At 43.0% G+C, this 25,875-nt stretch overlaps 1 protein-coding gene and 1 long non-coding RNA gene across 2 annotated transcripts in view; one reads left to right on the top strand and one right to left on the bottom strand.

Moving 5' to 3' along the window:
* The window catches only part of ELL2 (elongation factor for RNA polymerase II 2), a 38,947-nt gene extending 37,051 nt beyond the window's left edge, over nt 1-1,896 (bottom strand). Inside the window, exon 1 of the mRNA XM_081930595.1 lies at nt 1,575-1,896. Coding sequence (XP_081786721.1) covers nt 1,575-1,706 — 132 coding nt within the window. The 5' untranslated portion in view covers nt 1,707-1,896. The remainder of the gene's footprint in view (nt 1-1,574) is intronic.
* A 257-nt stretch (nt 1,897-2,153) lies between these two features.
* On the top strand, nt 2,154-17,066 carry LOC309380696. The gene is made up of 3 exons (XR_014173045.1): nt 2,154-2,373; nt 5,640-5,727; nt 15,612-17,066. It is a non-coding gene; the product is annotated as an uncharacterized lncRNA (long non-coding RNA).
* The last annotated feature ends 8,809 nt before the right edge of the window (nt 17,067-25,875 follow it).

The raw sequence follows: 25,875 nt of genomic DNA, 5'->3' as shown, positions 1-25,875 counted from the left end.
AACTGTTTCAAAGGAAATCTTTTGGAAGAAAGCCTGCTGGCACTACAAAAGACATAGAATTATTTTTTTAAAAGAAAAGAAAAAAGAAGAGCCGATCAGGACCTTTTCTTGGGATTCATTGTACTCAAAGTAACAATCCTCCAAGATTTCTCAGAACAGTAAGGAAGAGGGGAGAGAGTAACAAATGGGCCTTAGGAAAAAAAAATGAGACAAGCAACATTTAATTTGAAATTCCATGTTAAAACACCAGCTAATTAGAGCTTAATCCTCCTTGCTGGGACATATAGCCACTTTTAATGTGCCCTGAACAAACACAAGCAGAGGCTCAAGTTTCCAATGGAAAGCTACAGTAAGGAAAAACTAAAGAAGACTATCAATTCTCCTGTCCCTACTTTTGCAAGAGAAGCCTGACAGAGAGAGATCTATCATATGTTCTTTTCAACTGACCCATTCCCCTAAGTCTAAAATGCCCTTCCCTATGCTGTTTTATTTTTTGGGGGGTGTAGGGTGTTAATCCCCCAACCAAATACAACACTGCATGAATCCAACCTATCTACAGAATATAAATGAAAAGGGGAATACAATCCAGATATAAACCGATTTAAAATATTTCTATATTATCTCCGATGTGCTGAGCAATTTATACAGCTGCTGTTACCACTGGAATGTGCTGTGGAACTTGTCCCCATCAGGATTTCTCACAAGGCAGCTGTTACGGATGGGGTTGGGAGAGGGACAAGGTATTGGTGGTGGGGGACACAGGAAGACAGTGAGAAACAGTTTTCCTGACAGCATGATAAAGATGTACAATAAAACTGTCATAGTTGCCATTGTCCCTTAAAAAAACAACCAGGGCCACTTCACATTTTCGGGGTGGGCAGGCTGAGAAGCTGGGCCTAGGGGAAAGCTCAGCCCATCCCTCTCTCCCTGCCCCGGGGAGGGAGAGCGAGCCAGCGAGATCAGCAGGCAGAAGAACTAAGCCCATAAATAAATGACAGCTCAGCAGAATCCGCCTCATCTGGGAACGGCTGGCTCCGGTCACGGCCAGCTCCAGAGGCACTAGCTGGCACCGACACCGAGAAAAATGACTTTCTTGTGTAAATGCCATTTTCAAAGGATCGCCCTCTGCCACGGCCAACCTCCTCCTCCCTTCTGCGTGAGGTACATACAGGGCAGCTGGGGGCATTTGTTGCCCCGCAAAACTTTTTTTCCCGTCCCTTACGCGGAAGGAAAAGAAAAAAGAGAGGGGGATCAAAAGTTGGTGAGAAGGAAGAATGTGGAATTAGTATTCTTCTTCCCACCCCCCATGCCTATAAATAGGCACGAACCATATGGAGAGACGGTCCCATGGAAGGGGGGGGGGGAGAAGAGGAGACTTTTCTAAGGGATCCTCAGCCGGACCCAGAGCTCAGTGTGGGGCGAGATTTCACGCCCTGGGATGAGTGGGGTGCGTGGAATTCCTCGAGGAAGCAGCCCCTCCACGCCCCTTGTGCCGGCTGCGTGTCCCTCTTCCCTTCCCGGGCGTCCCAGCCCGGGCGAGTGAGGACAACCGGCGACCCCGGGGCGCCGCTCACCTTGCTCCCCTGGTAGCTCTCCAGCGCTCGGAAGGCGGTCTCGGTCAGCTTGACATGTAGCACCGTGATGTTGTCCTGGGTGACTCTGCCGCAGGACACGCCATACCTGCCCCCTTCCTGCAGCGCCGCCATCTTACCAAGCCGCCGCCGCCAACGCCGCCGCCGTCACCTCCCGCCCCACAGCCACCACTGCCACCGCTGGGGCCGCCAAGCCGCCACCGGAGCCTGCTACTGTTGCTGCTGCTGGGTCAACAGCTACAGCCATCCTGCCGCTGACGTACCAGCCAAGCCCGCCAGCGCGCAGACGCCGCCAGCGCCGCGCCGCCGCCGCCGCCGCGGCACCCCGCCCACTCAGCGCAACGGCCGCCCTTCCCCTCTCCTCCTCCTCCCTCTCCGCACACCTTAGCCACGCCCCCTTTCTTCCCCCCACGCGACAGGCCCGCTGCCAGGCCGCGACACGCACGCCACGCCCCCCTCCCCGCGCGAAGACGCCTCGCGCCGCCGGCCTCGCTGATTGGCCGAAGCTTCCCCAGCCGGGATCCGCGCGAAAGAGGCTTACCCGAGGTCAGCCGGAGAGGAGGGGGGCGGGGCTGCACGCTGACGTCAGCGCAGGCGGCGTTCAAGCGCGTTTATATCATTATTGACGCTTAGGGTTGAGTCACCTGTAGGACCATTATGTACCTTGGGCTGTCAGCGGCCGTGCTCTGTGCCGCCTGTTTACCCACATCAGTGTTTGCTCTCCTCCAGGATGCTATTTCTTCCCACATCTGGATCCACGAGGCTGCATATCTCTCTCTGTGTGTGGCTTGTGCTCTTATATTGCAGGGTTAGGGAGCCTGGGGTTCTCCAGATGTTGAGGCTTTCAACCTCCCTTGTCCCAGACCATTGGCCATGCGTGCTGGCTGGGGCTGATAGGATTTGGAGTCCAGCGACCTGCCTCACAGGGTTGTTGTTTGGATAAAGTGGGGGGGGGGTACCACATTGAGCTCCTTTCAGGAAAGATGGGATAAAAATCAAATAAGCCTCTGGAGGCGAGCCTTCTCCAAGCTGGTGACCTCCAGCTGTTTTAAACTACTAAATCTTAAGCTATGCTGGTTGGGATTGATGGGCGCTGGAGTTTGAAACAACTGGAGAGCACTGGGTGAGGGAAGGCTGGTTTGGAGGATCACAGGATTCCCATCCTCACTGCTTAGCCAAGTGACTCGCTAGGTGGCACAGAATTTAATTACCGTATAGGTGGGTGAAATCAGGAGTTTCCTTATGCCTGATTTGTTCTTTGTAGAAAGTCTAAATATCAGTGAAGGAAATGTGTGGTGGGGGTAGCTAGAATGAATGTACTACCTTTGCCCATTACCAGTCAGTCTCGACAAGATGACGGGCAAATGTCTGAAGCATAGAGTCTCTTATACTTGATTGTATATATTTAAAGTACATTAAATGACTTCATGGCCTTCATGACAACGATGGGGCTATCTCAGATGGGCATTGGTGCAACACAGTGGGCAGGGCATACCCTTGATGCTTGATGCCATCCCTCCAAATGTAGCTCTCAAAGTAATCTGGGATAATAAATATATTATTGAGTGATTTATATAGTTCATTTTTTAATTGTGCAAAACACTTCATAATTCTTATTTTACCTATCATTTACTGTTTCCATGCTGTTCCATATACTGTACAGATAAAAATCTCCACTGTATCCGTAAGCAGGCATTGAAAGAGGCTTAGAGTTAATCATTTAGTGACATTTTAACTATTCAGTTTAGCTCCCTTCATGCGCTCGTCTCAGGGAGTTTGGAAGACATTCCTCCCTTCCATGAGTTCAAGGGATATGTGAGAGGTGCCCATGCTTGGCTAGTTCCTAGCTTTCCTAGCATTGCACTTGATGCATTGGGGATGTGGCAATCACACCTAAAGCCCTTTCTCTCATATCAGACCTGTGACTGAAGGCTTAATCCCCCTTGTGTGAAAGGGGCAGTGTGGCTGGCTGTGAAAGTGTGCAGTTCCCTGGCTGCTCTCCTTGACATCCATGCATTGAGTGGAAACCTCTACAGGTCCAGGAGCACAGTTTCACCACTCATGGTCTATGCTTGTAGCTTTCCTCTTTTCAAGGGGACAGTCATGGTTCTCTCCTCCCCCATTTTTTAATCCTCTCAACAATTCTGTGAGGTAGGTTATAGACTGAGAGATGATTGGCCCAAGGTCACCCAGCAAACTTTATGGCGGAGTGGGGATTAAAACCCTGGTCTCTCAGGTCCTCCTCTGAAGCTGAAGCCATACACTACTGTGATTCTATTCAGATCCAGGATAAAGGCAGAAAGGGTGTTATGAATGTAATCCCAATGGGGGTTACAAATTTAATCCCAAATGTTTATTATGTCATGCAATCTTCTTACATTTGCCATATAAGGGCATAGATGATAGCTAAGAAAAAAAGCAGGTGGAACGTATTTTTGGAGACATCAGTGTGCTTATCCCCAAAATGGAAATATCTTGAGAAATCAGGACTGTGTGTAATGTTAGAATCCTAGAATTGTAGAGTTGGAAGGGACCCTGAGAATCATCTAGTCCAACACTTGGCAATGCAGGAATATGCAGTTGTCCCATGTGGGGATTGAACCTGCAACATTGGCATCATCAGCACCATGTTTTGTTGTCCTTGTTTTGAAATTCTGCATGTTTTTGTTTGTTTGTTTGTTTGACAACTAACGTGCTAGCTAATATTTACGTTCTGGTGTTAAAGGAAGACGGCAGATTACTACTAGCAATAGCTGGGCTTGGGGAATCAGCTACTGTTTTAATACAAATTCAGTACATTCCAGCATTTGATACACATACTGAGAAAGGGAGGATGTGTGATTTGGTGGCGGGTTGCAACAGATGGTTGCATAATCCTGTTTGTCTCCATTCTTCCATGGTCAGGTACTATTTCTCCTTGCCAGGGTTTTTGTTTTCTTTTTAATATGAAGTCTTAAAACAGTTGGATGAACTATTTTGCACTACCGTAATTTCTTCCCAGGATAAAAGGCTGCCTCTCTCTGTGTGACGATAATGGCATATGGCACAGACAATGGTTAAAACAAAGGAAGAATCACAGAGAATTGTTCGTGCTGAAGTTGGTAGCCTTCAGAGCTGCATGTACTCAGTTTCCAAAAGCCTGCGCCAGGTTATTCACATTCCACTACAGGAAAAATAAACACATTTGAATGGTTTCTGTGATGCTAGTGTTTTAATGTAAGATTATTCTGTTTGTGAGGGAATAGTCCAGGAGCACTGGAGGACACTGGAGCCTTGTTCTCTGGCTTCCAAAGGCTAAACTACAGGTAACGCTGCTGTTTGCTATTGGCATCCAAGTAGGATTGGGACATCTGTGAAACACAGAGAAGGCGGCTGCTGCTGTTTTTAAACCCTTTCCTCCTGTCTGAGACACCCCTGAAACTGCTATTTAACAAAGAATGCTGCGACACGATTGCTGACAGGAGAGGTATTGTCACCATATAACACCTGTGCTCAGAGATCAAGAAGAATCCTGAGAACTAGTTTGTTAAGGGCAGTGCTTTTTTCTGGGGGTACACAGAGGTACACATACCCCTAAACATTTTGTGAATCTAACAGGAGAAGAAACTTAAAAAAAATATATTTTCTTCTCTACCATGGTGAATTGTCAGTTCTGTTGCCACCCCAATGGTGGCCTCATTTCCTGTCACGGTGTTTCCTGAGTCTTGGACAGAAGTGAGCGTTTAATGTGTGAAGTAGGAGTTGGAATCTAGCACGGTGATTGGTCAGTTTTGTTGTTACCACCTCCAATGGTGGCTTCCTTTCCTTTCCCCGTGTAATGCATGTTCTTTGTACTTTTGTCCATTTACTGTATTTATTTCCCCCGATTTGAACTATAAAATGGTGATTTTCTTGAGTCAAAATGAGAGTACATTTTTTAAAAAATAGAAAAAAAGGCACTGGTTAAGGGTGCTTGGAATGCTGACTCTGTGAGGGCTAAACTACAGTTCCCAGGATTCTTTGAGTGGTGCTGGGAATGTGTTTTAATTGTATGGTCTTTGTCCGCAGCCTCTGAGATAACTGAAAGAAAAATGGATCCAGTTCACAGCCTGACCAGCATGCCGATTTTCCAGGAAGGAAGTTCCGCTGTGTTCAAGTAAATATCCATAAGGCTGCAGTCTTAGGTGTACACAGTGATACTAGCACCACCACCACAACACTTCCTAGAATTGAAATAGGATGAAAGCAGCCTTGCATCCAATTATGCTCACTTAAGTCCCATTCAGATTGATAGAACAACTTCAATCAGTTGGACTGAATCATGCATAGTTGCATGCTGGATTACAGCCATTGTGATTTATTCCTCCTGACAACTTCTCCTTAATTCTCCTAAGTACTGAAGTGAGCACCGTTTTTTAAAACTTGCACTGACTTTGAAAGAGTAAAAGCTTAATGAACAGGCAGAAGTGTCCATTGCACTTGCATCCCTGTTTATATCATGTGTGTTTCTTGCTAGACCGCTTGATTTTATTTATTTATTTATTTATTACTGAAAATAGGCTGCAGTTGCTGTGGTCCATTTGTCCCATGGCTGCAAATCAGGATGACTTTGTTCAGAACAGGACAAAAGGCTTAGAATCCTGCTTTGGAAACATGTTTTGTCTGTAGAAAGGGATTTCCTAAAGTACTTTAGCATCTGATTTGGAGAGTTCCCATCTGGAGGGGAGCATTGTTAAAGTCACACTGGTGCCAGAAAGTGCAATGATAAGGGCTACAAAAGAGATCAATTGAACCTTCAAAAGTCAGACAATGAATACAAAGAACTTTTACAATGGAGACCATTTGATAGGAGTCTTCTCTCACCAAGGTCACTGGCAAAGTGTCCATACACACAGGTTTTAGGCTTAGATTTGAGAGGTTGATCGTATTTTAAACATGTGAAACACCTGCTACACAAAATACAATGCAGTGTTGCTGTTGTTTTGTTTATTTTCGTTGTGCAACGTTCTTGTGGAGGGTTCACACCAAAGGTGAAAAGGGTTTCCATGGAGCAGCCCTCACAAGCTATTCCAGGGAATAAAATGATAAATGCATGTTAGACTACTGCTGGAGCTTATTTGCATCTCACTCTGTTGACCCTCTAGATTGTAAGGTAGACTGCCACCACCCTGGGGAAGCTTATGCCCTAAGGTTGGGGAAAAGCTTGGTCTGTTTCCTGTACAGTGGTACCTCGGGTTACATACGCTTCAGGTTACATACGCTTCAGGTTACATACGCCCAGAAATATTACCTTGGGTTAAGAACTTTGCTTCAGGATGAGAACAGAAATCGTGCTCCGGCAGCAGCGGGAAGCCCCATTAGCTAAAGTGGTGCTTCAGGTTAAGACCGGACCTCTGGAACGAATTAAGTCCTTAACCCGAGGTACCACTGTACTACATACTGGTCTTCATGGAATTATTATGAATAATAATAATAATAATTTATTATTTATACCCCGCCCATCTGGCTGAGTTTCCCCAGCCACTCTGGGCGGCTCCCAATCAAGTGTTAAAAACAGTAAGGTGGGCCAACTTGGACAGTTGGGTGTAACAATTCACCTATCAATCACCTGCCATCATTAAGATGTCTAATGGTTGGGCAGACAATCCAGCTGTCTCTCTCCCTGTTAACATATGATGTAAAGTGTAGGGCAGTTGGGTGTGGTTTGGGAAAATTGCCTCCCGGGCCAAATTTGGATCAGTGGCTCCTGTCCTTTGGTACACCAAAAACCAACAGACGTTTAAGCTAGATCTTCACTTTGTCTTCCTTTGCTAGATCCTTATAACTGATCTTATGATACAAAATGCCACTTTTTGAGGTGCAACCTAGAACAAACTTTGGCTTGTAGTTGGTGAGGACAAAGCTTAACCACAAGCCCAGGTTTGGATGATGTGCTCAGCCATAGCTTAGCCGAGGCGGACTTGGGTCTTTCAAATTGCAGGGGCACCATGTTCAAGGGCCAAAATTCGGCGCCCCGTCCTGCCTCTGGCCTTCCATTCTGTTCAGTTCACTATGCCAAAGTTGCAGTGCTCTGCAGTGCCTCTTAGACTCAGTGCCCAGTGTGGGGAAGCCAGTCATGCTGCTCTTAAATCGGCCTCTGAGCTTGACTTAGCTGTCAGGGCTTGAGGAAGGTGTAGGTCAGCAATCAAAAACAATAAATCACCCAGGGCCAGCGAAGTTAAATCTTTATCCACAGAAACAAGCCACAGATCAGGCTCAGCAACTCTTTCTTGGAAGTCTTGCCCCAATGACATAGTTGCGAGGACTGAAGGGCCCCGCCTTCCTACTGTGATAGGAATTTTGAGGTCTTAGATATATGGTAATGTTCATAAGCGTACCAACCAAGCACGTACATAGATCAGCACAGGAAGACTGACCTGGAACCATTTTGACTCCTAAACTGAGCAAATGTTTTCTCTGCAAGGTCAAAGTGGGAAACCTCCCCATTGTCTCTTTCCTCACAAATCCTGTCTTAAGGGCACATTTAAGATATGAATAGGGTGTGAGCCTGTGACCTGGCCCAGGAACTAAGTATTTATCACTACAAAAGAACGGCCAGGCTCCCCAGGCAATCCAATCAAGTAACCTGCCAGACAGGAGATAAACAAAGACAGGAGAAAAACAACATTCAAATTTCTGTTTAGACCGCCTTTTCTGTGATGTATGTATGATGTTTCTGGGGGTGGTCTTGATCTAAAGGTAAAGGTACCCCTGCCCGTACGGGCCAGTCGTGTCCGACTCTAGGGTTGCGTGCTCATCTCGCTCTAGAGGCCGTGAGCCGGCGCTGTCCGAAAACACTTCCGGGTCATGTGGCCAGCGTGACGAAGCTGCAGCTGGCGAGCCAGCACCAGCGCAGCACACGGAAACGCCGTTTACCTTCCCGCTATAAAGCGGTACCTATTTATCTACTTGCACTTAAAGGTGCTTTCGAACTGCTAGGTGGGCAGGAGCTGGGACCAAACGACGGGAGCTCACCCCGCTGCAGGGATTCGAACCACTGACCATACGATCAGCAAGTCCTAGGCACTGAGGTTTTACCCACAGTGCCACCCGCGTCCCTGGTCTTGATCTACAGGGTGGCAATTTCAAAAGTCTTTATAAGGCCTTGTGCACCATTTTTCGGAGTTCCTCCTCTCCTGCGGGTGAGGGGAGCACCCTATTGCAACAGATCAATAAAGATCAAGCTTACTAGCTGCTTTGCTTTTCAATATTCTGTGGTTGGCCTATGTTATCTTCTCCTACCAATAGGGAAGCTATGTAAGGACTCTATATGGGCTCTTGGATACCCCATAAGGGAAAAGGGCATTTTTTGTTTACAACACTACCTCTCTCTAAGGCTCCTCCTCTCCAGGGTTTTCCCCACACAGTCTCAAACTGTGTCTGCAGAGGTGTCTGCACACCTCTGACCTCTGTTCTGCTCTCCTTATTATTCTGTGCCTTCCTGGGGAGCTTGTCACTGCAGGAGGCGGAGAATCCCTGGATTCTTCAGAAGCCTCTTGACCCCCTCCTCTCCAGCCTCTGCTTCCGCCTCAGAGTCTGAACTGCATTCAGCCACAGACTCTTCCTGCTCACTAAACCCTGTTGCCCCTCCATCTTCCAACACCTCTCCCCACCCCCCGTCTTCTTCTGACCACTCATCATCATCCCTCCACCAATCCCCTGGCTCTGAGTCTTCCTCCCCTGGGGGTTCCTCCGCTGGTGCCTCCCACCACTCTTCTGTATCCAGCCAGTTCATGACATTAGCTCATCATGGTGTGGTGGCAAAAAGGGCTTGGGAGCAGCAAAGCAGCTGCAAGATCCTTTCTAAGGGCCCACAGGTATGTTGCCAAGCCAAGTCTTGGTTTAGCATGCCATGAGCACCAGGCTAGGGTTGTAGCCTTTTTTTAAAAAAAGAAAGCCCTCTGGATCAAAAATGTGAATTTGTTTTTTTCCGGTACAATGTGTCCCCACCAGAAAATCATTAAACAAATTAGAGGGGAAGGAATTTGTTTAAAACTATAATTGTTTAAGTCTGGTGGACTGCATGTAGGTAATTTAGCATGTAGCAACAGGTTCAGTTTACTATTCCATTTTAAAATATATAATTGTGCCCAGTGTTTAGATATTGTTCCTTAAATAGGAGCCCTGCCGTTCTGGTTTTGTATTTGAAAGTCTCTGTTGTTGTGGAAGCAATAGAATTTTTGTTTCTTTTGCTGGAAGAAGTTGTAGCCACCACTTAAGCCTTCATTAGTTCTGTCAAAACACTATAATTGCTGTGTTTTCTAGGAAGACGAAGTTTTGCCATTATTTATAGAACCGAAGCTTGTAAATGGGGCATTTCTTATCTTTCATAAACACTATGAACACAGTAGCCAGCAAAATGGAGTACTTGAAAAGAAAATGTAGACCTTTTATGTGAATATTTTATTACTCCGGAGGCTGCAATCTTGTACACACTTACTTGGGAGTGAGCCATGCTAAAATATCTATAGGATTGTGGTGTTAGGCCACAGTCTTTAAATGCACTTTCTAAGACCACTGAATGCAGTGGGACTAACTTCTAAATCCCACCTTTCCATGCCTCACAAATTGGCCTTTTAACCATCAATCCCTCTTCACAGGGAACGCTGAGAATTATAGCTCTGGGAAGGGAATAGGAGTTGCCAAACAAGTCTCACCACACTTAACAAACTACAGTTCCCAGGATTCTTTGGGGGAAGCCATGATAGTGGTACAATACCTGTTTAAAATGTAAGTTGCAAGTGTGACATTAATTTTTTTAATGTTGCTTATAGTTTAGCTGTGTGCACTGCAAACTATTGTGTTGATAAAACACAAACCATCTAACACCCGGAATCTAGCATTTCACTATCCCATAGGCAATCTATACATATATTGTACATTGTGTATACATCTAAATGTGCAAATGTAGACTTTATGCACCTTATGTCATGCCTCTGCACCTAAGTTCTGCTCTCATCTGGGCTATATGCCTACATAAAGTGATTCCAAGGTGATTTTGTAATTAATTAACTATTTGTAGGGTTGCTATATTTCAAAAAGGAAAAACCAGGACACCGCAAAAGTTGTTGAGCTTTATTTTACAAAACCGCCCCCAAACCCACAATTTTTCAATTGACTTGCCTAAGATCCTGGATGAAGCACTTCCTTTCAGAAATCCCCCCCCCCCCGGCATAGCTGTCAACGTTTCCCCTCTTAAAGGGAAATTCCCTTATTCTGAATAGGATTCCTCGCAAGAGAAGGGAAAAGTTGACAGCTATGCCCCCCGGACATCAATTCCACCTTTGAAATCTTGGAAGTGTCCGGGAAAATTCGGGTGTATGGCAGCCCTACTATTTGCACAGTGTTTGTGTACTCAAAATGTTTGAAGTATGTTATCCAAAAGTCCCCCTTTGGCTTGAGGAATACCACTTTTCAAGATTTAATGCTGGATCTAATCGTTGTATATGCCAAGTTTACAAATATGGAGATTTGTGATATTTTAATGTCATTTCTTTCTTGACTTGTGTGGCAATATGTATTTCAAAATAAGGCTTTCTAAAATTTTCAGCTGTTGGAACCCTTAGCTAAGGCTTACTCACTAGTCAGCTATGTCTCACTTAATGTAAAACAAATATATCAAAGTTCATCTAGCAAATGTTAAGAGTTTTGCACAGCCCAAGTGTACAGAAGTTTGAGAAACAATTTTGAAATTAGGTTAAGAGGCTCCAAACATATTAAAACTCTGGATGCGTTCAAGGCAGCGCTTTCACTTTTTGTTCTTATGAATATAAACATGCTTTCACCACTTGACAATGTTGGCTCAGGGGTTTTGTTTTGTTTTTAAAACAACAACACTGAGTTTGTGCAATTGCATTTGCATCCTCAGGAGATGTGCGCCAGATGAGTCTGATGCACTGCACATTGTTGAAAAAATGGAGGATGGGGAGACTTCAGATGGGCCGGGTGAAATTTCCGCATGGGACAATAGTGCAAACTCATAATAGGAATGGGTCTGATGATTAAAGAAGAGGGATGAGACGATGGCTAGGAAGACAGACAACAAAACACAGAAAGGTTCGTACTTCTTCAGGCTGCAAGTGGAGCACTTAGTAACATCATATAAATCATTGCAGACTGCACCACTGGCACACAAATATCAGTGGAATATCGTTCAAAAAGCCTGCTATCTATGTGCAACAGCTGACTTGTCAGCTGAGCAATCTAGAGTCAGACTATTGTCTTTCAGGAGGCTAGAGAAGGTTATGTGAATGAAATATTGTATATTAGAGCTGATTCACTGACAGATATGCTGAATATTAAGTCTCTTAATGGTGCACTATATGGGGAAAGCCTCCATGCACCTGTAGCGGCCATTAGTTTCAATACTACAGAAGCCTCCCTCTAGCTATCTCTTGCTCTGTGCTCCCAGGAAGGACAGAGTTTAGCATTTGCTCACTTTGGCATTAGCTTTGCATTTTCTTGTTATTGACGACCCAAACAGTGCCAAAGCTTTTTGTTAGTCTCTCCTTGAAGCTACAGACACTTGTACTCACTCTTGAAACTTGGTAGCCACTACAAGTGTATGAAGTGTTCTATATATTAGGCTCCCCTAATGCCTATTAAGTGTGTGTGTGTGTGGGGGGGCTTAATATCTGAACAAATCCCAGCCTTCCCCAACCTGATGCCTTCCAGACATTTTGGACTTCAACTCCCTTCAGCCCCAGTCAGCATTGCTAATGACCAGGATGATGGGATTTGTAGTACAAAACTTCTAGAGGGCAACAGGTTGGGACAGGCTGCCCTTCCACCATTATCCTATGTGCTTCTTCATGAAAGTAAGTCCCACTGAGTTGAAGCTCCATGGAATGACTCCCAGGCTTAAGCAATTGCAACCTTGCACTACAATTTAACCACTTGCTACAATATTGAATGTTGCTATATAATGGTGGTTTTTCCCTACACTATGCTTGCAGACTTTCACCTACATCAATATTGCACATTTTCATCATGTAGGACAGTGGTTCCCAGATAGCTAAGTACTGCAGACCCCTTGCTTTTCAAAAGCCAAGCCATGGACCCCCTACTTTCAAAAAATTTGATATCTCCCTGGTAGGTTTTTTTAAATGTGAATGGTGTCACAAACCCCCTGGGTGGGTTATGCAGAGGCCCTGGGATCCATGGATCACTAATTTGAAACTGATGATGTAGGGTATTTATGCAATGAATTGCATAGCCTGCCTTGGACAATGTAAAATGACACCATGCAGATGACACCAAACTGGGAGGGGTGGCTAACACCCCAGAGGACAGGATCACACTTCAAAACGAACTTGACAGATTAGAGAACTGGGCCAAAACAAACAAGATGAATTTTAACAGGGAGAAAGAAATGTAAAGTATTGCACTTGGGCAAAAAAAATAAAAAAAAAAAATGAGAGGCACAAATACAAGATGGGTGACACCTGGCTTGAGAGCAGTACATGTGAAAAGGATCTAGGAGTCTTGGTTGACCACAAACTTGACATGAGCCAACAGTGTGACGCGGCAGCTAAAAAAGCCAATGCAATTCTGGGCTGCATCAATAGGAGTATAGCATCTAGATCAAGGGAAGTACTGTAATAGTGCCACTGTATTCTGCTCTGGTCAGACCTCACCTGGAGTACTGTGTCCAGTTCTGGGCACCACAGTTCAAGAAGGACACTGACAAACTGGAACGTGTCCAGAGGAGGGCAACCAAAATGGTCAAAGGCCTGGAAACGATGCCTTATGAGGAACGGCTAAGGGAGCTGGGCATGTTTAGCCTGGAGAAGAGGAGGTTAAGGGGTGATATGATAGCCATGTTCAAATATATAAAAGGATGTCACATAGAGGAGGGAGAAAGGTTGTTTTCTGCTGCTCCAGAGAAGCGGACACGGAGCAATGGATCCAAACTACAAGAAAGAAGATTCCACCTAAACATTAGGAAGAACTTCCTGACAGTAAGAGCTGTTCGGCAGTGGGATTTGCTGCCAAGGAGTGTGGTGGAGTCTCCTTCTTTGGAGGTCTTTAAGCAGAGGCTTGACAACCATATGTCAGGAGTGCTCTGATGGTGTTTCCTGCTTGGCAGGGGGTTGGACTTGATGGCCCTTGTGGTCTCTTCCAACTCTATGATTCTATGATTCTATGAAAATCCCTAAGGTATCTCACCTGATTCTTGCAAAGTAATTGACTGCAAGCAAATCCAATAGCTAAGTAACCCTTGTTCAGAATTTTAGCAACTGAGGAGTGACTCTAATTAACTTTGTGGTGTTAACTTGGAGGGATTGTCAGAAGTGCTCCGACCAGAAAGTTTACTTAAGATAAGAACCTTGCCCATGCAAGGACACCAGACATTAAAGCAAAACCTGCATGCTGCAGATGTGTGACTCTGCTTCCACAGTTAAATCTGATCTTTTAGCTTTCCTTTCAGTGTAACTTTGCTTTTTCTTCTAGATCTTATAGGTTTAGGGAATTAGATGTTTTGCTGTTATTAGCAACCAGTATTTAATTCATAATGGATATCTCAGAATCTTGGAATATGTTTAGCCAACCAATTGCTGAAGATAAGATTTGTGTGAAGTTTTCAATACAATTTTCGGTCTGCCTCTTTACAGTAAGCAAAAACTGCTTACACTGCAAGTGTTCACCTTATACATGTCTGCTCTGGTAAACCCAGTTAAGATCAATAGGACTTAATCTCTAGCAAGGATGCAGATTGAAGCAGGCTAGCCTAGCCTCTTTGAGGCCATATTCACACTATATACTTTAAACAAAGAATACTGGGAGCTGCAGTTTCGGAAGGGTGCTGAGAGTTGGTCTGAGGCCCCTACAGTGTTTCCCATGCAGAAGTACAATTCCAAGAGTCCCCTGTTAAGAGGGATTGATTGTTAAAACCACTTAGCTTTAGCTCACATTCCTAAACCTTCTAGGTTGAAAATCAGAGAGTTTAACCACTGGTCCCAGAATTTTTATCCATGTCATTCTTTACAGATGATATAACAAATCCACCTGGTATAGGGTGGTGTATATATTCTAATAATAATAATAATGGCAACTTTGACAATAAACCAATTTCCAATGCTTCTTTTGTTTTATATTTGTATGTGTGTGTAAAATCCTAGTATATTTGCCAGGATTTGTAATTATTTAATAACTGTACATATTAAATGAATTAAATGTGCATACATTCAGTTTGCCTTTTTGCTAGTTTCAAGGGTAAATTGTAAAAAAAATAAAATATCTAGGTTGCAGAAAGATCTGCTCTGTTAAAGGGGCTTTAACAGTGCAATCTGTATCAGGTAAAGCATATAGAAGTGTACTTAGTCTGAATGCCCCTTCAAAGGAATGTAACAGGGAGGATTTACTTAACAGGTGTGTCTTGCTTGCTTAATAAATTGGCTTGTTATTATATAAATATGAGCTGTGAGATAGTTAACAGCGTTATCATATAAGAGGCAATAACAGGACTTCAAAGTTAACTTTCATGAATGGGAGGAACATGCACATTCTACAGCTGCTGTTTTTATCTGAACTAGAACTAGATCAGAAGACAACATTGTTTCAGTTTACATTGTAATCAGGACCAGATTAAGGGATTACAAGGACACATGGCTATAAAATTTGGGGAGGGGTGTTCTTTCTTGCTTAAACTGTGTCTTTCAAATGGGTAATCACGTGAGAATGATGTGAAAAGCTTCACTGTTTTTTGTCAGGCTCTGTCCATGGCCCATCCATTCATCACAGAATGTTAGCCTTATGGTAGTCTCTAATATATAGTTACATATATACGGTAGTTATTTCATTTATGAATTGCTTCCCATAAAATATCCAGAAGCAATTTCACAATTAAAAACATCTGCAATAAAAACAATCACAGTTTTGTATATTTAAAAAATTACAACATTTAGAAACACTTTCATATGTAAAAATAGTTTCAAATCATGTTAAGTAATATTGTTATATATAGAGTCTTGAAATGTAGTTTTTTGTATTTTCTTCTAGGGGACAGAAATGCGAAACATCTACAACAATGCAAAAATCTATGCAATTAGCAGCCAAGAACGTCACAAGTGGGAAACTTTTTATGACATAGGGAATTCTGAAGAAACATCTGTTCTACTCTTCCTGAAAGAGTTCTATGAATATTTCTTGCCTAATAGACTTACTCACTTAGTGGCATGACCTCTTTGGCAGTACTCAGAACTGCCCATCTAATATTGAGAAATACACAAGACTAATCAAGACTCAAGTCTAAGTGCACGTCTCAAACTGGAGAATCACAGGATTCTCTGCAGTTTAATTTAAGAAATTTGCAAGTCCTTGCACAGTTCTGACAATTTCCCATTTACCCATTGTTATAACCAAGTTCCACCCACATGTGTGCTTGAAGCATACAAATTGATTCCTAATATATATTTTGGTTATGAAATACGGAAGGAACAGACAGTGAGTTCTGGGTTAGATGTCTTTCTTCATGTTGTTCTGCGACACTTATTAGCAACAAGCACTTCATAAAGACACCACACTTATTCATCCTGGCTCTGCACTGGTCATAAACTTGAGAAACATCTGTGCAAGGATTGGGTGGGAAGGGATTTCACCCCCCCCCAGATCCGTTTTAGGCAAGATGTGAGAGACTTCATGACTTTGAGCAGGGACTTCCCAGGAGCATCTCTACCATTAAGAATACTTTCTCCCCAAGAAGGCCCACCAGGCCACTTCCTTAGGAATGCAGGAGATAACATGCAGGATGTCCCTTGGGTTTTTGTTTATTTTAAAGTTAGTAGCAGTTATAAGACCATGATGCTAGAGAAGGATTATTTTGAAGACTTTCTGTTTTGCACCATTTTCCCAATTAAAAATGTCCCTCCCTCTTGCATTGTTAATTTTCTTTCTATTGAAACCAATGGGAGAGTGTTTTTTGCTTAAAGAAAGAATGAAATACGTTTTTTATAAAATAGGAACGAGGAGGAAAGCTGCCTCCTCTACCTTCTAATCTGGTGGCACAATTTCACCAGAGCCATAGGAGCCAACTCCTAGAGGCTGAGGGGTCTTTGGACCCCCAATAAAATATTTGAGGGGGTCCACCCCCCCAGGTTGATGGGTATTACCATCATGTGATTGATTATGCAGGGTGGGACTTACCTGCCCCCCCCAATATTTTATTCAAGCTGGCACCCCTGGGCTAAGGAAACAATGGTTTCTCTGATATAGCATTGCTCTACTAGTGTTTTGGATCTCTTGAGGAGATATTGAGGAAATATTTTATCCATTTCTTTTTCAAAAACTTGTCTCTGTGTTTCTAGTATACTGATTTTATAATGTTTCTCATTTTTATTGTTAATGTGTTTAGCCTTGGGAACTTCTTTAGATATTCAGTTTATATATTTTAAAATAAAAATGAGTGTGAGTATATCATTGGCCCCATTCTTTAGTCCTGATTGTCTCCCTGGCTATCTAGTTTACTCTGGAATACTTTGTATATAGCTTGCATTTTAATGCTATTAATACTGAATCATACACTAAGCACAGGTTGAAATCATTAAACAAACATTCATTATTCACACTATTAATTGTTTCTTGCTATTATATCATTGGATTTAATTAAAAAAAATGTATTTACATAAGTGCTTGGCAGCCACACTGCTACATGAGGAAGCACCTCCTGACGTCAGTGGAGACATTTGGATTAATGTGTTAAAGGCTGCTTATGTATTTATTTTGATCCCTCAAACCCTGATCTACTGTAGTTGACTGGACGAATCTTCTTGAACGAGAGATGCAAGTTGGCACATGCATGTTCAGAATTAAACAGATGGTGCTGATTTTCACCCACATTAAATAGCTGATAGCTCCTGACAGGAAAAGTAGCCTGTTAAAAACTTGTATATGAGAAATGAAATAAATTGTCTGGCATACAAAATGTAAACCAAAACACTCAACACATTAGACTTAGCTCCAGGACCAGAGGGTGACAAATGCTGGAGAGGACTTGTCACAATAATATCAGAAGTCCCACTACCTTAACAGTGCTGCCATTTCCACTTTGCACAGAACATTCTAGAAGATCAGGTACAACTTTCTCTTAAGTTCATGTCCTATCTCTACCTAAGTTCATTCTCAGGGTTCATGTCCTATCTCTACCAGGTTCAGGGGGTTCTTGCCAGTGAACCCCTCAAAATCCTGAAGCTACTTAGACCAGGGTCCCCACACAGAAGGAAGATAGCTCTTCTCAGCATCTCCAGCTCAAGAAGAATAAAAGAAAAATGCATTATTCCCTCATTCTTCCTGTGTTGGTGGACAGTAGTTATAGACTGCTGCGTAAACTAGGCCATCTGATGTCCACACATTATCTCTACATGACATAAGGGTACATGCGTCAGAAAGGCAATGTGGCCACTTTGTACCACTGACTTTTATGCATTAAAAAATGTGAGGAAAACCCCCATAGCAACTGTTTTTCATTTTAAATAGGTGGCAAAGTCTACAGCTCTGTGCTCAGGAATGCCAAAGGGGCATTAAACAGCAATGAGCCAAGTGACCTCTTTTCAAGATCTATGGTTTAATAATTTGCTTTTAGCTTTCTTCATTGTCTGAAAAGAACAACAACAGGAAACGTTCCAGGTAATAAGCTACCTGTTAAAAGTCTGAGAGCTATTATCCTGACACAGCTGATTGCTTTCTCCTCACATCTGTGTTTTTCAGTTTCAAAGTCACAGGGTGACAATGGCAAAGTATTCAACGGCTGTTTTGTCAATTGCTAAATCTTCCTCCAATTTATTGATACTTCTAGAGTTTTATTTACAATGTTTTGTAGTTACTGTGTATTTAAAAGGAAACATTCACTGTCTTTTTAAAAAACGCCTACCCTCATGGCTCAGTAAAATGGGATAACATTTCAGTAAGAGTTTACTGACTTTGCTGGTTACTGTGAATTGGCAGTTCACTTCCTGGATTAAAAAAAATGTTAATGTTTCTTAATGGATGTTTGCTAAAAGGGGCAATTTAACTGCAGAGGTGAGGCCTGAGACAAAGGCATAGCAGATTGTATTCAAGCGTAGCAGTTTAGGGCAGAAACAGAGAAGAAAGCCTGATAGCTGGCTGAATATAAAGCACTTTGAATCTAATATGTAGTTCTGGGTAAGTGCCAAGACTTCCAGAGTTTTACACTGCTCAGAGAGTGAGGTGGCGTGTTACAGTATGCTTGTTATGAAGTCACACCTGATGTGTCTCCAGTGCTCCCTCACCTGAAGGAAACAAAACTAGGTGATGCTGTCCCTAGAAGTTCTTTCACCAACCATGGAAGCTGGCAGCATGTAAAAGTATTAATTGGCAGCATGGGTGTGCCTATTATACCTCAAGGACACACCTCAGCATAACTCTGTATTGAACAGAAGTTGCAATACATGCTTAGGCCCTGTAATTATTCCCTTCCTATTGTTCGACTTCAGCTTTCTGTCATGAGAGAAGTAAAGCATTCGTTGTGTCTGCGCAAACATAATCTTTGTGATATAATCAATTGGTAGCAGAGCATCTTTGGAAATCTATATTGCTCAAGATGCCACTTTGTCACTTTAGCAACCTGTAGCCCAAGTTTAATGTTTTGATAGACTCTTCCCAGGGAGGCTCACCTGCAGGACCGTCTTAAGCATATCCAGTGCCGTGGTGGAAAGCTCCCTCCGACGCCCAACCCCCCATTTCCCCCAGTTGTTCACCTTTTTTTAGGGAGGATGGCGCTGCTGGCGGGGTGATGCCAGGAGGCACTGCTTCCAGCCTCTGTCTCTTCCCTGGTGCCCTCCGGAACTTGGCACCCTGGCGCCCCACGCCACTAGCCTCTATGGGTATGACGCCCCTGCTCACCTGGTGCCTTCATTCTGTATCTTTAGGCATCAGGAGAAAACGTTTCTCTTCAACCATGAGTTTGGCTCATTAGCATTTTGTGGCTTTTAAAATGTGTTTGTGGGAGAGAGTTTATTGGTTTGTTTTTGTTTTATTATGTATTTTGTATTCTCATTTTGTATTTTTCTGTTGTGAACCACCCTGGGATCTTCAGGTGAAGGGCATAATAATAATAATAATAATAATAATAATAATAATATGCAAGTCAGGTTTTGTGTTTTGTTTTTATAGTACTTTGGTTGTTTACACAGTTTCTTGCTTGTTATAAAGTGGAGTAATCTGGGGTAGAGACAAATGGGATAGAATCCAAAATAAGTCCTTACATGCACTGCCCGGGCTCCTGAGTTGTCCTTTTATTTTGCTCATCTCTTAATTCAAGAGTGACAGATCCAGTCCTGAATGAGGAAAACAAAACTTTCAGTACTGTACCTTGTTTTTCTCCTTGGCAGTGCTCTCTGTGTCACTGCTTGCTGTTCCACCATATTAGCATTTTAATAATAACCACCTTTGAAGTTCTGTTGTTCCAAGCAGGTTTTTGGAGAAGGCTTATTTACACACCTCTAGTTGACAAGCATTGTGTGTGGGGTGGGGGTGGGGGTGGCGGAACCCTTTTTATTAGAAAAGCAAAGAGCAACTCTGGTGATAGGGATAGGACCAGTCATGTCCAATGTTGTTTCAAGTTGGTTTTAAGGTAAAACCCTTTTGCCACGACTGCGTGATTATGGTCAGCCTTGTGTTCCTTAACATGACTCACTGTGGTTTTCTGTTGATGCAATTTTCAAGGGAAGTTAGTCCCTAAGGGGGGGGAATAGTTTTAATTTTTTTGTTCTCCAGACAGCTTTATTCCCTTTATGTTTGCCTATTTATGTTGTAATTGACGCCTCACCTGAGGGAATTTGTTCCTTCCCACTTTTACACAATGTCTTTAAATTCTGAATAAAACAACTACTTTGCACAATGCTTCAGTGGTTGCTGCCAACAGCCCCCTGTGGACTGTTTCTCTGTTCTAAGGTACACTTTGAGGGAAGACCAAGTGAGTAGACAGTAATGAGACTTATGCCCTCCCACCCCCACATTGTCTCGGTGCTGGTCTTCCTAACCCCCCTAGCATCCTTTCTTATTTTATCTAAATGTTATGTCATGTTGCAAAACATCTAGGCATGATTGTTAGGCTCCAGTTTAACATCCGTCACAGAAGTGAAAACAAAAAGGGATTCTTATTCATTTATTTATAAGTGAAGCACATAGGTAAAAGTAAAGAACCCCTGACCATTAGGTCCAGTTGTGGCCGACTCTGGGGTTGCGGTGCTCATCTCGCTTTATTGGCCGAGGGAGCCAGCATACAGCTTCGGGGTCATGTGGCCAGCATGACTAAGTTGCTTCTGGCGAACTAGAGCAGTGCACGGAAACGGTGTTTACCTTCCCGCCGGAGTGGTACCTATTTATCTACTTGCAGTTTGACTTGCTTTTGAACTGCTAGGTTGGCAGGAGCAGGGACCGATTAACGGGAGCTCACCCCGTCACGGGGATTCGAACCACCAACCTTCTGATCGGCAAGTCCTAGGCTCTGTGGTTTAACCCACAGCGCCACCTGCGTCCCCTGAACCAAATAGGTACAAAGGGGCAATTCGGAAAGGGAAGGAAAACAATTTCCGGGGGTGGGCATCTAACTTATGTAGTGTAGTTCTGCATCCATGTTCATTCAAGCCAGCTCCAAGACTGTTGCAATGAGCTCTGTGCAAGGCTGCACTTAAAGACCGTTTGTAAGCTCCAACTGCTTGCAGAATGTAACAGCCAGGTTGTTGGCGGCGGTCAGCTGCAAAAATGCACCAAACACCTGATTTAAAGCAGTTGCACTGGTTGTCTATTAGATTCCAAGCCCACTTCAAGGCTCTCATATCAGTTTTAAGTCGAACTAGCTGAAAGAGTGCCTCCTTCTATACAAACCAGCCTGGTGAAGGAGGCCCTCCTGGTGGTTCTGCTGCTCTCAGTGGGCAGTGGTAGCCGCGGCAGCTTGTGAGAGTGACTCAGTAAATATGGAACTCCCTTTCTATAGAGGTGTGTCTGACACCATCTCTTTATAGCTTTCATCAGTTGTTGAAGAGGCACCTCTTTACCCTGAAAATTGAAGAAATTGATTTTGGTGTCCTCCCTGTAATGTGCTTTGTAGAATTATTGTTCTGTGGTTACCAGTTTGTTTGTTTTTAAATAATCAAATCCCTGGCGTTTATTATTTTATAGGGTTTACCCCAAATCTCTAACAACATGCTGTAACACACCCTACCATCTTCTAGCTAAGGGCTGGTAAAAAAAATACTACAACAACACATGTGTTTATAGTAACCCTCATACTCACATCCTTTTATGTGAGACATCTTGGAAAACCAATGTTTGAGGCCTCTCCGTAGGCCAAACATCGCTTTTTCAAGTGAATATTTACAGAAGATGAAGTCATTTTTTCCCCTGTCAAGCCCCAATTAGGCTTGACAACACTTGTAAATTTGAACCAGTTCCTGGTTTTTTTAAGTGGGCATTTAAAGTCTGGGTAATCACTGAAGACAGATGAGATCAGGAAAGGATATTAGAGCTATCAGGGCAGTGACCTTCCTAAACTGTCAACAGTTCCTGCCCATTATATCAATCAGGGCTTGGGGAAGACCCATACTAGCAGTCAGAAATCCTAAGATTGCGCAAGAAACAGAACCCATGATTACGTCAAGTAATCTCAGTGAAATCTTGGGCTCAGTTTTACTATCTGTTTAGCTGGTGTATAAAAATGGCAACCCAAAGGGCTTTTCCATCACGATATTATTTTCCACCTCCCTCCCCACACCCTGAATTAAGCAATACAGCTAGTCTATCAAATACTGCAAATAAAAATAAGAATAATGCGAGCAGAACAACTCAGAATGGAAAATTCTGTTTACAAAAAGGTAATGAAATTAGTAACACACTTTCAGCTCCTGTTGTAGAATTCAGGGCACAATGTACTGTACTTTAACAAAGTATATGTTCTGTGTTTTTTTTATATATATCTATCACCCCTGAGGCTTCCATTTAATCATTTACTTCTTGATGACTAACTGCTGTTGCTCAGCCCATGGCGTCAGTGTTGCAAGTGGATCCTCTTGCCTCCAGGAGGGAAATGACGCAAGCATTCCCTGTTAGTGCTGCTTGCTTTGGGCTTTGTAGCGTTTCCCCTGTGGGATTAGCAGATCTAAAGGAACAGAGGTTAAGCCATTTCAGTTTTAAATAGGTTAAAAGGAGGACGTGCTTGCCTGACATTCCGACAAGTCAAATGAAATGACAGTTCTGAACATTGGGAAAGAGTGGAACTGCAATCTTGATTTTCCTGTTTAATCATCCCTGTATACAAATACTATTATCTAGCTTCTGCTTCTGTTAAATGTCAGCAGCAGCAGCAGCAGCAACAGCAGCAAATTAACTTTTCTATGACCCATCAGCATGCACCCAGCATGTTCTGCAAGGGAGGTGGATTAAGGCTAGTTCAGATCTGAAAATTAATTCACATGACTTTTATAAATATTCTGAGTCCTCACTCAGGATAGTGAGCTGGGCATTTGTGAGTCATAGGTCTTTCAGTCCATTCTCTCTTCTCTTTGCCCCTCAGATAACACAGTAGTATGACCTAGTGGTCAAAGTGTAGATCACACATACTGTGTGTGTGTGTGTGTGTGTGAGAGAGAGAGAGAGAGAGAGAGAGAGAGATCAGGTTACAGTGATACCTCAGGTTACAGATTCTGCTAACCCAGAAATAGTACCTCGGGTTAAGAATTTTGCTTCAGGATGAGAACAGAAATTGTGCAGTGGCGTGGTGGCAGCAGGAGGTCCCATTAGCTCAGGTTACCTCAGGATAAGAACGGATTTAGGTTAAGAACAGACCTCCAGAACGAATTAAGTTCATAACCAGAGGTACCACTGTATTATGTTCCTGCTGCACTGTAGCAATGTTGTATTAGCAGCATCTTCAGTGAAAGGTCTGTGAATTCTTTGCTTCTAAAGTTTGAAATCTATACTCGGTCCTGTGCTGCAGTTTGCTGTGCAGCCAACACAAGAAAGAAAAAAAGATCATGGGAAGTGGTAACAAATCAGAACGGCTGTGGATCTCCACATGCTTCCCAATTTTTGTTATGAAATTGCTTAAAAGGCAGTAAGATCTTGCCTTGGACCTTCTTGGTAGTGGCACCCGCCCTGTGGAACGCCCTCCAACCAGATGTCAAAGAGAACAACAACTAATGTTTAATGCATTACTGTATTTTAATATTTCGTTGGAAGCCACCCAGCGTGGCTGGGGAAACCCAGCCAGATGGGCGGGGTATAAATAATAATAATTTATACTATTACTATTACTATTATTATTATTATTATTGGAGAAAGAAAATATTTGCAATGCTTTGGGTTCTTAGAAGGTAAAAGCAAGTCTTTTCACTTATGTCCATCTCTGTAGGGAGAGCCTCTGAGATGAATTTTATCGGGGCATGGCAATGCATTGGGCTAGATGACACTTGGGGTCTCTTCCAGCTCTACAGTTCTATGGTTCTACGAATAAATATAAAAATAAATATAAAAGAAGATAAGAGAGCATGTTTGAGTTGAACATTTTTGTTCATGCTGTAAAACAAATAAGGTGAAACGATTCACAACGAAACACCCTTTCATATTGCAGTGCAGATCAGATCATCATAAGATGTTAGAATTAGTAAAAAAAAACCCATAGGTAGATAAACCTATTATTAAAAAATGAGCATTTCCAGGGGCTTGTGAAAAATTTCACATCTTAGCCTGAACATTAGTTGTTCTTTGTTTTTCTGCTGCATGAGCCTCAGGGCTTTTTGGGCTCATAGTAGTTGGCTTGGCTGGTTTATATTTGGAAATGATTTATTTCATTCAATGTATGCATGTATACCTTATGGCGTTCGTATAGAAGACAATTAATAAATCAGTGATGATGGTGATAATATATATTAAAAACTGTATGCAATACTACTGCTGATAATAACTATTATCATCTTGTAGGGTGCAGACTTTGGTTTAAAAAAGGATGCAATTGTCTCTCATTCTGATAGGTCAAACGGAAATGACAGTTTGAAATATTGGGAGTGAATCAGCGAACTTAATTTCCCTGTTCAGTCACCTTGGTATGCAAATAGTATTATTTGGATTTTGTCTATGCTACATGCCCTACCAATTAAAGCACTTCCGTTATTTCAGCGGGCAATTTCTCATTGTTTGGTCTGAGAATTAAGGGATCACTTGTTTTTACTGCAACAGATTAATAAAGCTACCCCACAGGAGCAGGGGTGGGGGTGGGGAAAGCCAGCAGAGTCATATGGCACCTTTAAATATGATCACATTTCATTGTGGCATAAGTTTTTATGGAGAACAGTCCCAGTCATCGATACATGAAGTGTTATTATAGGAATACACTGCACCCTATTTTTATTGTAGCTGTTATGGTTCTGGGGATGCAATTACAATTACAATATGAAATAATAATAGTAATGATAGTAATAATAGTAATAGTAATAATAAACATTAAATATGGCTTTTCCTTCTGACAAAGTGCCCAATCCAACAACAGAAAAATACTTTGATTTCAACTTGAGATTGAGTGTTTGTGTGTGGGGGAGGAAGGCTTGGTTAATTTCATTGTACACAGGTTGTACATTGACGATAAAGGTGTTGTTGCTGTTGTTGTTAACATGAGATAGTTAAGTGCTTGTCACAAAATCACAAGGAGATGTTGTGGAGGAAATGGGGAAGAATGGGAAGAGCTCAGAAAGTTGGAGTTTGATGATGCTGTGAAGGGACTCAGTAGGTTGGGGTGGCAAAAACTGGCCCCCAAGAAATGTCAGAACCTGAGGAGGGGGCCAGTGATCCAGAGAGTAAGGAGATGGATGCAGGAGTGGGACCAAGTGGCTTGACAGAGAAATGTTCTACCTCTATGATTTTGACTCTTTCTGGTTAGATACTTATTGTGGAGCCTCTTCTCTGGGGAGCCTAGTGGAGTGAGACTAAATCCACGCCGATTCCACTCCTGTGTTCATGGACACAGAAACACCAGTGTGAACCAACTCCACAGGCCCAACCCACTTGAAGGAATGCCCATTCCCTGGGCTCCAGCTGCTTGCTGCACTGAGACCTGTGCCTGCCCCACTCTGAAAAGAAGATGCAGGAGACATGTTGGATCAATGTATTAATAATTCTGAGCCAAGCAACTATGCTTTTCTTGCACTTGCTAAACCTTGTAATCACTGTCTTGCCTATGTACTGATCTGTTGCGTGCATTAAAGTCTTCAACGGGAAACAGAATGGAGAGTTTGAGTTCTTCATCTGGAAGTAAATC

The sequence above is a fragment of the Podarcis melisellensis genome (assembly GCF_964234715.1).
Source record: "Podarcis melisellensis genome assembly, chromosome: 11".
Taxonomy (NCBI): Eukaryota; Metazoa; Chordata; class Lepidosauria; order Squamata; family Lacertidae; genus Podarcis; species Podarcis melisellensis.
The sequence above is the reverse complement of the archived record's forward strand: the minus strand, read 5'-3'. Positions and strand labels throughout refer to the sequence as shown.